General features: G+C 35.0%; 1 protein-coding gene across 6 annotated transcripts in view; it reads right to left on the reverse strand.

Annotated features, from left to right (window-relative positions):
* LOC127831629 (leucine-rich repeat-containing protein 74B-like) overlaps positions 1 to 14343 on the reverse strand; it is a 118812-nt gene that overhangs the window by 24673 nt on the left and 79796 nt on the right. For all 6 annotated transcript variants that reach the window (XM_052356634.1, XM_052356623.1, XM_052356615.1 and 3 more), the window contains 4 exons: positions 6160 to 6332; positions 5187 to 5294; positions 3829 to 3922; positions 2411 to 2460 (listed from right to left, as the gene is read on the reverse strand). In XM_052356634.1, coding sequence (XP_052212594.1) covers positions 2411 to 2460; positions 3829 to 3922; positions 5187 to 5294; positions 6160 to 6332 — 425 coding nt within the window. The remainder of the gene's footprint in view (positions 1 to 2410; positions 2461 to 3828; positions 3923 to 5186; positions 5295 to 6159; positions 6333 to 14343) is intronic.

Genomic DNA, 14343 nt, shown 5'->3' on the forward strand with positions numbered 1-14343 from the left:
GGGGGGGGTGGTGGGGTGGGGGTATAGTGTGAGGGTGTGGTGGTCATTTGTGAGATGATCTTAAAAAAAAAAAAAAAATAGGGGGGGGGGGAGGGGGGAGGTGGGGGGGGGGTTTGGGTGGAGTCTATTGTGGTATGTCAGGTAAGAGTAGTTTCGTCAAAGTATCAATCAAATCTAATCATAAATAAAGAAGTTACGGCAATTTTAGCAAAATTTAATAATTTGACCTTGAGAGTCAAGGTCATTCAAAGGTCAAGGTAAAATTCAACTTGCCAGGTACAGTAACCTCATGATAGCATGAAAGTATTTGAAGTTTGAAAGCAATAGCCTTGATACTTAAGAAGTAAAGTGGATTGAAACACAAAATTTAACCATATATAAAAAGTTACTAAGTCAAAAAAGGGCCATAATTCTGTAACAATGACAACCAGAGTTATGCAACTTGTCCTTTTACTGTACCCTTATGATAGTTTTTGAGTGTTCCAAGTATGAAAGCAATATCTATGATACTTTAGGGGTAAAGTGGACCAAAACATAAATCTTAACCAAATTTTCAATTTTCTAAGTATAAAGGGCCCATAATTCTGTCCGAATGCCAGTCAGAGTTACATAACTTTGCCTGCACGGTCCCCTTATGATAGTTAATAAGTGTTGCAAGTATGAAAGCAATAGCTTTGATACTGTAGGAATAAAGTGGACCTAAACACAAAACTTAATCAAATTTTCAATTTTCTAAGTATAAAAAGGGCACATAATTCTGTCAAAATGCCAGTCAGAGTTACATTACTTTGCCTGCACAGTCCCCTTATGAAAGTTAGTAAGTGTTGCAAGTATGAAAGCAATAGCTTTGATGCTTAAGGAATAAAATGGACCTAAACACAAAACTTAACCAAAATTTTCAATTTTCTAAGTATAAAAAGGGCACATAATTCTGTCAAAATGCATGCCAGAGTTATCTAACTTTGCCTGCCCAGTCCCCTCATGATAGTAAGTAAGTGTAACAAGTTTGAATGCAATAGCATTGATACTCACTGAGAAAAGTGGACCTAAACGCAAAACTTAACCAAAATTTTCAATTTTCTAAGTATAAAAAGGGCACATAATTCTGTCAAAATGCACGCCAGAGTTATCTAACTTTGCCTGCCCAGTCCCCTCATGATAGTTAGTAAGTGTACCAAGTTTGAATGCAATAGCATTGATACTTTCTGAGAAAAGTGGACCTAAACGCAAAACTTAAGCGGACGCCAACGCCGACGCCAAGGTGATGACAATAGCTCATAATTTTTTTTCAAAAAATAGATGAGCTAAAAAATGAAAGCATACATGTAAGCCAAAAACATACAAATCATCCATATATATTTGAAAATTTATAAATGCGGGTTCTTCTAACAGACCTGTTACAGAAGTTTTTGGGACATTGTTATTTGATTTGATTATTAAAAGTATCGTGAATCATCGCGTTCATGCTGAATAAATTGGTCTATTCAGGGGAATATTTTAAATTAAATTAATCAAAGCTTGTACTTATCATGCAATTGTTGAAAACATATTATAAATCTATTATTGACATACCATAATAATATTGCTGAGTATCTTATTAAATATATTTCTGATAAAAATAAACTTCAAGTTCACATAGTTAAAGCGATAGCAATTATATAACGATTTCGATTACTGAACGCAAACCTACCTTAATACCTTGCGGATGTGAATGCAATGCATTAAAATGAGGTAACATTCTGCTGCTGGAATGATGGCTTGTTTAAAGCTTTGTACAGTAACTGTTACACATTTAACAGCGGAAAACAACTTTCAATATTTTCGTCAAAGCGTATTTTAGGTTATTGAACAAAAAAAACGTATATGATCTAAAATATACAAATGCACAGAATGCAATATAGTAGTAATTACTAAATATGAGAACGCAGCCTTTAAGTTCAAAAGCTATGGCGCTGAAAACTTCTAAATATGAAGGGGCACACACAAACTGTAATGACGTTGAGAGATGAGTGTGAAAGGGCTCTATCTCTCAAGCCTTATCATTAGAGATAAAATTATTTCATGCTGAACACGCAGTTAACATGGTTGCTAAACACCCTGTAGTACATGTATCCCTTTTAATACCTGATACTTCCCCAGAATAGAAAGTCGATCGAATAACATATTAATGTTTATGTGAAAACTGTTTGTAATTTGCATGTTTTCTACTTCGCAAAGTTTGGGCCTACCGGCGGGAAATTGTATATTCAAATTGATTGGTCACTTCCAAAGGTCACCTAAGGTTTAAAGCTGGGTTAAACAGCTAGGCCAAACAAATCCGTGAAATTAAGATGGCAGACTAAATGAATCCATGAAATGTTATGTCAACAAAAATATACATTTATATACAATTATTCTTTGTCAAACTTACCAATATAGCTTCAGCAAAATAAGGAGCAGAATGGTCATCAAAATCGTTGCCTGAAATAAATGTTTTACAATAAAAAATTAACATAAACAAACAATTAAGAGTGAAAAAACAGTAATATTAAGTTTCCCAACAATTAGGCGCACGGTTTCTTGATCTTTTTGCAAACGGATTGATTTTATGATGAACGTTTGAGATCCAAATGCAAACATTTATACATTTAAAATACATTTTGTCATAATTATAAACTCACAAAAGTAGTAAATAGTGAAAGAGAAATAGTAGTAAGCAGTCTTTAGGTTCTTAATCATATTTGACTTTATGGAAAACTTAAGAAATTCCTGTAATTGATTAAATATAATATTGCAAATGTATTTTATGCAACCTAAATGAATATAATCAAATGGATATAAAATTCATAAATTAAATAATATTGTTCTTAAATGCCCTTTTCATTCTGACGTTAGACATATTTTAATTTCAAAGTTTGTTTAAATACTGTCGAAGTTTATTGAACTCCTTAATAGGACAAAACGTAATAAAGTTACAAAAACTGACCTTGTTTTGTTTGAATTTTTCTAAAATACATAGTATAGATAGTATATAATAATTATATTTTTTGCACAGAAAAGATAGTATATATAGAATATAATAATACTTTTTGTGTGCAAAGAAAACAATTTTGCAATAATATAATTATGTTGCAATGGATAGATAGACTTAAAATATTATGCAGTCATTATGCAAATGTTACCTCATCCATGTGAAACTTTCACATTTACGGTTCATTTCTTGTTTATTTGGATTGAAATGGTGTAGTATTTGTGTTTTTAAAGCATGATCATATCACATATGTTTGCTACTTAAGATGAGCTTTATATCCTTAAGTCAAACTAAACTATTCTGTTCTTTTCTGTTATTTATTTTGTATTGATATCTATTAAAATGCATAAAACAATTAAATATTGCTATATAAATGATAAATATGGTCTCCTTTTGTAGTTCATTTAAAGTTAAAGAAATGTGTTCACAGTTTGTTGATGAAAATTTTCCAACTTTTTGGTACAGATTAAAAAAAAAAAAGAACCCTTTAAATTAGGGAGTAAAATACCACTTATGATGTTGGGCCATTTTCAAAATACAGCGTTGTGAATTAAAATCATCATTTGACATTGTTAAAATTATTTAAGTGCTACCAACACAAAGTAATGAAGAATTTTGAATTATTCTATTGTTTTCGAAAAATGTTTGTTATAACATGTGGATCACTTATATAAAGAATAACATTGCGTGGTTAAAATCTAAGGATGTGAGGCATTTACTGACACACTTAAACAAATTCTCCAAGCTATGCATAAGTCCCGTAAAAATTACACTCAAATGCTTTGGAAATTGGGCCAAGAACTGATTATAGGACAAACCTGCCAGCGTTATGTGGGTGAGGGTGCTGTTTTGTTGCATGATGTTTGCTAATGCAGGCGCACACTCTGTCCCCAGATGGTTTTCGGAAAGATTCTGTAAATACAATGAAAGCAGTACTGATTTGTGATCATTTCTGCCTTGCTCTGTGAAAATGGGGGTTAAACATGTGGACAGTGTCATCCCAGATTAGACTATGCAAAACATGTGGACAGTGTCATCCCAGATTAGACTATGCAAAACATGTGGACAGTGTCATCCCAGATTAGACCATGCAAAACATGTGGACAGTGTCATCCCAGATTAGACCATGCAAAACATGTGGACAGTGTCATCCCAGATTAGACTATGCAAAACATGTGGACAGTGTCATCCCAGATTAGACCATGCAAAACATGTGGACAGTGTCATCCCAGATTAGACTATGCAAAACATGTGGACAGTGTCATCCCAGATTAGACTATGCAAAACTTGTGGACAGTGTCATCCCAGATTAGACCATGCAAAACGTGCCGCACAGGCTTATCAATGATAAATCTTTCCGCCATAACTGGATTTTTGCTAAGAAGAGACTTCCTTTAAATATAAAATGTCATTGCAGAAAGTGCGGTCTCTTAATATCCAGTCAAGGAGGAAAAGTAAGTCCCTGATAAGTGTGCACAGGCTAATCTGGGATGAAGCTATACACAAATGCATTAATGCATATTTTCCCAGAGAGAGGCTTGCTCCTTTGCTGCCATTTTAACCCATAGCATGCTGGGAAATTTGTCGTCTGCTAAAATGTTGTCTGCTAAATTTCAAAAATTAGCATTTTCTTCGATTTTTTTCAAAGAATACTATCAGAATAGCAAACAGTTTGGATCCTGATGAGACGCCACATTTTGTGGCGTCTCATCTGGATCCAAACTGTTTGCACAGGCTTTCAAAATTCGGTTCCCGCACTGAAAGGGTTAACATACATTTTCTGCACTCTATTTAAGGCAACTGACAATCTAGCGAGATTAATGTTAATAAATTTGTGAAAAGAATATGTTTTGACATTAAGTAACCTAATATACATAATTAACTTTGGAAACTTCAATTACATTGAGCAAGTAAACTTCATGTTCATCTTAGACTGTTAAAGCTTCCATCTTAAAAAATGCAATAGACTAAGAAATTGGGAAATTTAAAATTATTAATATGATCATTAATAACAGTATTTGTGAATGTTTAACTGCTTTCTAAAATTTATATTATTAAGTGCTTGGGAATTAAATTGCTGTATAATAAACTCAATAAACAAATTATTGAGTTTATTGGAAAAGTTTGGATTTTTTTTCCTGACAGGAACAAACATCATGGTTTCTCTAAGGCTAACCAGTTCTGTGATGAAGCAATTCTCCTTGAGCATTTCACACACTGCAATACCGCCATGAGGTCCAAGCGAGTTGTCACTGAGGTCGAGTTGTAATACCTGACTGTTGGTCTGAAAGTAACCAAAATAGCAAATTTCTAGCTTTCATAGACAAGTGGTAATATTATATTACTTTACCTGAAATGGATAAATTAGCAATTGATAAAGCAATCTAAAACAGACTTGGCTGCTAATACATTCAAAGCTTTCTGACTTGTCAAAAAAGTATTTAAGAAGTTAACACAAAACTTGGTGATTCTAAGGAATATTAATTTAAATAAAAGCCGGCACAAATCTACAAAAAATAATAATGAATAATTAACAAACAATTCAGCAAAAACATCACTTTGGTAAAGTAAAAAACAGGCTAAAAACTAAATGCTTTAAGCTATTAAATAGCAAGTACATTTCCAATTTTTTTCTTCAGAATAACAACATTGATATCCCTAAAAAACAAGAACAAGATAATGACTCAACAAACTGATAATGACTCAACTTACAGACAATGACTCAACATACTAGTAATGCCTCAACATACTAATACTGCCTCAACATACAGATACTGCCTCAACATACTGATACTGCCTCAACATACTGATAATATCTCAACATACTGATAATGACTCAACATACTGATAATGACTCAACATACTGATAATGACTCAACATACTGATAATGACTCAGCATACTGATAATGACTCAACATACTGATAATGACTCAACATACTGAAAATGACTCAACATACTGATAATGACTTAACAAACTGATAATGTCTCAACATACTGATAATGACTCAACATACTGATTATGACTCAACATACTGATAATGACTTAACAAGCTGATAATGACTCAACATACTGATAATGACTTAACATACTGATAATGACTCAACATACTGATAATAACTCAACATACTGATAATGACTCAACATACTGATAATGACTCAGCCAACGCCCGCATCCCGGCAGGTCCCAGACCATGATGCCTCATGTTCAGGTGTGGGTCGTGCATGTGCCGCAGGAAGAATGAGGCTGGGACCACACCCAGTTTCTTACATGTGTCGATGTAGGAAGTTTTGCCTGTGTGGTCGTAGGACGATGACTGGTCTGGGAAACATAATAATGTATTGATTTTTTTTAAAGTTCATAGAGCTGCCATCTAAATGCGAAAATAATACCGCATAGATACATGGTGGTATATGTATTTACTGAATTAATTTTATAACGTCAAGCCATGTGATTATGCGTTTGAGTGCATATACCCGTATATCACTTTTGGTAAATGTATTATTTTTTCATTTAATTCATTTATGTGCAATATCATAACAGTGCAATAAACAAGACATGAGTCCAATGCACCTTGAATGTACCCACAATTTCCACCTTTGTGTTGAAGGCGCCAATAAGGACAAAAAAGCCTTTTTACGGCCAAATTTGACTTTTGACCTCTAATTGTGACCTTAACCTTGAGGTTGGGAGACAGTAGGTAAATTAGACATTCTGTTTCCTCAAAGTAGTCATGTGTAGAACGTTATGATTAACTCGCATGATGAATGACAAAATAACAGTCACAACAAGCTGTTTTAAAGCCACATTGACCTTTGGGCAGTTAAATCCTTGTTTAAAGTTATTACAAAAATTTCCACTATTGAAATAAGCCTTTTCCAGGGAAAAGAGGGTTAAATGCATATGTGTAAAGTGTCCTACCAGATCCAGATTAGCCTGTGAAGTTTGCACAGGCAAATCAGAGGCAACGCTTTCCTTCTTCACTCTATTTTTGCTTCAAAGAGAATCTAAGTTTAAACTTGAAATTTCATTAAATCAGACAGCACCAGCTAATCTGGGATGACAATTAACTCACATGCAAGAAGCCCAGTTTTCCCAGAACCAGACTCAAATGTAAATCAATATAAAAAACATGCCATCATTTCTTCCCAGGAAGACACAGCACCAAATGAATCTTTCTTCATTTAAAACAAGCCTTAATTAGTATTCATTTTACATAAAGAGAACATAAAACAAGCTTAAATCGTTATAGATCTATGTGCATTAAGTACATCAAACCAATAAAGATGTAATAGTTTCTAAGTACAGTTGCAATTAAATACTTTATGTTTTTTTCACTTGGTATATCTTGTCTTAATGGAATCACCAGATTTCATGACCTATAAGATCAATCGAAACTTTAATCCTACTTAATTAATGTTTAATTAAATACGATAAATGGAGTATAACGCAGTGTTCAACACAACAACAAGTGCATATTTTAGACTTAGATCAATAAACAAAATGTAGCTCAATGCAAGTGATGATGCACGTACGTTCTTGGCTACCTGTAGCCCACAAGTATGAAATGCGCTGATGAGCATCTAAGGGAGATAATAATATTTTCATTAAGAAACCATGGATCCAAAATAATACGGGACACCAAGAAATGAAGGTAATGATTTATTGCAACAATCGACATTTTAGATGTTAACAGGTGTTTGAATCATCCTGGAACACTTGTTATTAGACTTTAAAGTGAGGGTATTATACTGTAAGGTCAAATCAAGTTATTATTATCAGAGAAAATATAAACTGTGTTCTGGGCAAACTGGACTAAATGCATGCGGGTAATGTGTCGTCCCTGAATAGCCGTTGAAGTCTGCACTGGCTAATCTATGAGAAAATGCTTTCCCCTTGTATTGATGTTTTGTTAAAAGGTGGTTTCTTCTTAACAAACAAATTGAGTATAGGCGGGCTGTGTTACCACAGTTAGCCTGTGATAACTGCACAGGCTTATCAGGCAGGAAACTTTTCACACATGCCTTTAGCCCAGTTTTCCTAGAACACAGCAAATATTCCAATGGCATATATTTAAAGGAAATAACTAGATCAAAATATACTTTCACACTTATGGCAAAAATCAATAACAAAAATCATTAAGGTTTTGATATAATCTTTCCTTTTTTATATAAATAGTTACATAAGTACACACTGATATATTCTTTACAATTATTATAACAATACCAAAGAAATTCATGTGTTTAAAAGGAAGGAAACCAGCACCAGTAGTAACTGTTGCAATACTAAAAATCCTGTGCAGGGTCTTACCGTATGATCCATCAAGGAACTGGTCAATCAGCTCTAGAAATCACAAGACCATGACAGAAGAGAATGAGATATTAAGCATGAAATATTACTGAAGATAAATGTCTTGTAACTGAACAGCCTTTCTTTCTAAATGTTCACATTAGGCAAAAATATTGATCAACAGTGATGGCCCTGCTATTTCAAATGATACATCACAATACATGTCAAGAATTTATACCTAGAGTTTAACCAAGTGACTCAATGAGTAAATGAGTCACAATGTGGAAATTACGGAATACCATTACAGCCATCGTGGTAACACATAAAAATCCAGAGGGCAACAATGCGATAGTATGATGGCGACAATGCCATAGTACCATGAGGACAATGCGATAATACAATGGCGACAGTACGATATGACTATCGCATAGTCACCATCGTACTATCGCGTTGTCGCTATCGTACTATCGCATTGTCGACATGATGAGGTACTATATAGCGTTGTCGCAATCGTACTATCGTATTGTCGCCATCGTACTATCGCACTATTGCATTTTGCCCTCTGGATTTTAATGTGTAACCACAATGGCCCTAAGGGTATTCCATAGGAAATTGCACTATATCTTATAAGCTCTATTTAGACTATTGATCTATTAACAGAGAGGTTTCAATAAACAGAATCAGCTCAGGGATTACTAAATACTACATTCTCACAAAACTCAACCAGAAACTCAACTTGTCACAAAATATTCCCGTTTAAAAGTTAAACAAGGGACAAAATTGTCACAAAACCAGTTTTTTTTATAAAAAAAAAAAAGTCTGATAAAGGGAGACAACTCAAACTGAACTGATTGTTTATAATTAACCCCCTTTGTTTCAAAATAAATATATTTTTAGTCGTGGCAACCATGACATTGGTGATATTGACGTAATTATTTCGTGTGAAACACCATCCAATTATGGTGAACAAAATTGTGCCAAATGATTTTAAAATCTCACAATGAAAGACATAGTTATGGCCTGCACAAGCTCATTTATTGGCTTTTTTTACCTTTGAACTCAAAGTGTGACCTTGACCTTGTAGATATTGACGTAATTCTTTCGCGCGACACACCGTCTAATGATGGTGAACAAATGTGCCAAATGATTTTAAAATCTAACAATGAATGACATAGTTATGGCCCTGACAAGCTCATTTATGGCCATTTTAGACCTTTGAACTCAAAGTGTCACTTTGACCTTGTAGATATTGACGTAATTCTTTCGCGCGACACACCGTCTAATGATCAGGCTGTCAAGTGACCTTTTTTCAAAAAGTAGGAAAAAAAAGGAACTACTTTTGCAAGAAAAGTAGGAAAAAAGTAGGAAAAAGTAGGAACTTTTCCCTCAAAAGTAGGAATACATAATACTTATTTTTTTAGACACAGGTCCAGGAAACATAGCTTGAAACAGAGCAGGAGTGCCATCACATGTTCTGTATGGATACCCACTTGAAGCTACCTTAAAGGCCCAGAATATTTCAGCCTTTTGTACCTGTTCCGTGTGTGATGGATGTACTTGCATACAGATAGATTTATCCCCACAACCCTGAGAGCTGCTTGGCTTTTGGGCACTTCCAAACAAACGCTTTTGTGAATTATCATGCATGTATTTCATGTTTTCCTTGTGTTTTTATCCATCTGCATGACTTATAAGTTGATTAGCACCAGAATTACTACATGATGGACTTCATTCAGACAGTACAATATCTTGCAAACTCATTGCCGGTATCTCTCTTGCACCATGATCCCAGTGTTTTTCCACTGTTGTCCAACTTCTCCATCCATGAAGGGTTAAACTTTGTTTTCCCACTAGGAATTTTAGCACTTATAGTGTATCTATGATAATTAAGTTTCAAGCAAAGCTACCCTGATAAAGAAGTATACATGTAATTAGATGCTGTTCATTTTGGTGTATCATCAAATAAGTGGTTAGAGGTCTTCTGTGTATCGATATAAAAATGGTAATTATATTGTGCATGTTATATCCTTAAGCAGAAGACCAAATTTATTTAGTGATACACCAACTTGTTGTACAAGATTAATACTAGTATATAAAGCAGTGTAAATGCTCAGCTACAGCTACATTGTGAAACCTTTAAATTGACAATAGGGTGCAGTTATAATGACTTAAGTTACATTCAAAATGACTGGTCATTGCAGAGCAGATTATGCAACTGGAGATAGGACCTTATCACCTGACATCTTTTATGACAGCATTGATTGGGCAATGAAACAGTTGCACTACATTGTTTATTCCAGTTTCAAATAATGGCTTTTACATTATTGATGACTTTGCGGGAGTGTAATAATGCTGTTTAATAATTTTAATACTTCGCTTTAACACCTTGAAGTTACCTCACTAGCTATGGCATCATTAGACAAGAATTGTGTTTGTCCGAAACACAATGCCCACTATTGCGCAGCTTTGAAATAAAATTTCAATATATCATTTGGCAGGTTTAGAAATTATCTCCCTTTTAAAGCTTATTACTTCCCTTGGATTGTATTTTTTAACTTTTGACCTTGAAGGATGACCTTCACCTTTCACCACTCAAATGTGCAGCTTCATGAGATAAACATGCATGCCAAATATCAAGTTGCTATCTTCAATATTGCAAAAGTTATGGCCCATATTAAAGTTTTCGGACGGACACACACACACAGACAGACAGACAAACGGACTTACAGTACAAATGCAATATGCCACCCTACCGGGAGCATAAAAATGTATCAGGGCATTTAGCCTCTGTGCATTTATCTTTAATTACTAAACATTATGTACCTATGATATCAATAGAACATCATATCCGTTGTCATGTAATACAGAATTTATTACATTATATTTGTAAATGATGAAAACTCGGCAAAGCATCAGTTTTATCTTTTTTCCAATAACTTGTGTAATAAATTCCATATTACATAACCACTCATACAATACATGTATCTCTATATCTCTACATTCCAAACAGCAATATCATGTAAACATGCATAAGGTTTGGTCAAATTGTTGTCAATGGAAACAAAATAAAACTGGAATAAACAATGGGTTCCCTCAGCTCTTGCATCACTGGGAACTGTGTAAGGTAGTGAAGTCTGCAGTGTACAAATGCTAAGGAAGTAAACAAGGCACTATTGTTACTTCAAAAAAAAACTTGTCAATAATTTTAAAAGTTACATAAGAAATAAATATTTATGCTCCTGAAGAGGTGCTAGCAGACAGTCAGCATGGGTTGTCAGGTCTCATCTAGATGAATGCACATTAACAGGGATACAGTCATGCCATAGATTCATTCATCATGCAAGTTTACTAAATAAACTCTTTAAAAAAAATAATTCTCCATTGAAAATGAAAAAGTAGGAATAGTAGGAAGATTTGGTAAAAAAATAGGAAAAAGTAGGATCCTGATGAAAAAGTAGGAAATAGTAGGAAAAAGTAGGAAAAAGTATGACCGCTTGACAGCCTGAATGATGTGCCACATGATTTTAAAATCTAACAATGAATGACATAGTTAGGGCCCTGACAAGCTCATTTATGGCCATTTTTTCGGCGTTAGCTGTATACGCCAGCTTTTCACCTTAGCCTGACCTTTGTTAGCGTCCAATAGAATTAAATCTTCCCGCGGCCAAGTACAGATGAATACACTTCATTGACTGTATTGGCTGATTTGATAATATCACTAGAACATTGGAAACATGTCCGTGTCTTTGTAACACTGTTTTACTGCGTGTTCAGCATGAAACAGTTTTATCTCTCATAAAAAGGCTTAATAGATAGAACAGTTTTACACTCAATCTGGACATCAATACAATTTGTGCGTGCACCTTTTATTTTCAGAGGATTTCCAGCGCGAGAACGTTGTGTACTTAAAGGCCATGTTCTCATATTTAGTACTGACTTCCATATTCCTGTCAACATGTTATATGTAAAAGCATAAAGAGCAGTGGAAGCGATGCCTCACTTTAATGCATTGCATTTCAATCCGCGAGGTATAAGGGGTCAGTTCGCGGTTAGTGTGTTTGAATGTCAGAGTTTATATACAGGTCAGACCTTATGTGCTGGTTGGAGTTCGCAGTCAGTTACATAATAGTTATATAATAAAGGCCCTATAGCGTGAACTAGGTGAACTGGAATTTTCTTTACCACCAGAAAGATGTGAAATAAAGATATCCAGCGATATTATTTTATGGCATGTCAATAATAGATTCTTAATGTGTTTTCAACAATACCATGATAAATATTTTTTTTAATTAATTAACAAAAATTATTCCAGCATATTTACTAATGTATTATTGCAGCATATTGACTAATGTATTAAGTATGAGTGCGATGATTCTCGATACTGTTAATAATCGAATCAAATACACGTAGCAATGCCCGATAAACCACTCAAACAGGTTTGTTCGAAGAACGCGCGTATACATATTTAAAATATGTACGGAGACTTCGCGTGTGGCCGGTTGACTTTGGTTTTCTGTTTTGTATCTATAGGTTTATAGCGCAGCTCATCGTCTAATGATGGTAAACAAATGTGCCAAATGATTTTAAAATCTCACAATGAATGACATAGTTATGGCACAGACAAGCTCATTTATGGCCATTTATGACCTTTGAATTCAAAGTGTGACCTTGACCTTTGAGATATCGACGTAATTCTTTCGCGCAACACACCATCTTATGATGGTGAACAAATGTGCCAAATGATTTTAAAATCTCACAATGAACAACAAAGTTATGGCCCGGACAAGCTTGTTCCCCCCTGCCAGCCCGCCCAAACCACCCGCCCGCCGACATTCGCCAATCTTATAACCAGATTTTTCCTTCGGAAAACCTGGTTAAATATGAATGTGTTGTGAACTGAAAAATTGATACAACAAGTAACATGGCAGTTTGATGAAACAAGATTGTCAACTTTCAGGCAGGATATAAATTTTGAAGAATATTATATAACCACAAACATTACCACCAAATTGTATGATAATTCAATGTCAACTATTGGAGTTAAAAAGCTAATAAGGTAATTTTTTTATATTACAAGGGCCTTAATTCAGAGACACTTGAAGCGACTTCCCTTATAATCATAAATTGACGAGATATAGTGCCCATACAAATTCATTATTACCATTTAGGATCTGACTGAAACAGTTATTGAGTGAATATTGTTCTCCTGACCACGGCCTGGCATGGGTGTTCCCATACTGTTGGCATTGAGTGACCATTGTTCTCCTGACCACGGCCTGGCATGGGTGTTCCCATACTGTTGGTATTGAGTGAAAATTGTTCTCCTGACCACGGCCTGGCATGGATGTTCCCATACTATTGGTATTGAGTGACCATTGTTCTCCTGACCACGGCCTGGCATGGGTGTTCCCATACTATTGGCATTGAGTGACCATTGTTCTCCTGACCACGGCCTGGCATGGGTGTTCCCATACTGTTGGTATTGAGTGAATATTGTTCTCCTGACCACGGCCTGGCATGGGTGTTCCCATACTGTTGGTATTGAGTGACCATTGTTCTCCTGACCACGGCCTGGCATGGGTGTTCCCATACTGTTGGTATTGAGTGACCATTGTTCTCCTGACCACGGCCTGGCATGGGTGTTCCCATACTGTTGGTATTGAGTGACCATTGTTCTCCTGACCAAGGCCTGGCATGGGTGTTCCCATACTGTTGGTATTGAGTGACCATTGTTCTCCTGACCACGGCCTGGCATGGGTGTTCCCATACTATTGGCATTGAGTGACCATTGTTCTCCTGACCAAGGCCTGGCATGGGTGTTCTCATACTATACACATATTTTTTTTTAAACAGGCTACCAAAATTGATAAATGTTTGAATAAGGTAGAAATCACAATTGAAATACCGACTAACAAAGTACTAAGTACAAACACATAAAACAACAAAATTAGGCCCTAAAAAAAAGAGAACAACAAGAAAGTGGTTGCCATATGACCAGCATAATTTCAGCTTTTAATAATACTGCCATGGGTGTCATGTTTTT

This window comes from Dreissena polymorpha, chromosome 1 (genome assembly GCF_020536995.1).
Source record: "Dreissena polymorpha isolate Duluth1 chromosome 1, UMN_Dpol_1.0, whole genome shotgun sequence".
Lineage (NCBI taxonomy): Eukaryota > Metazoa > Mollusca > Bivalvia > Myida > Dreissenidae > Dreissena > Dreissena polymorpha.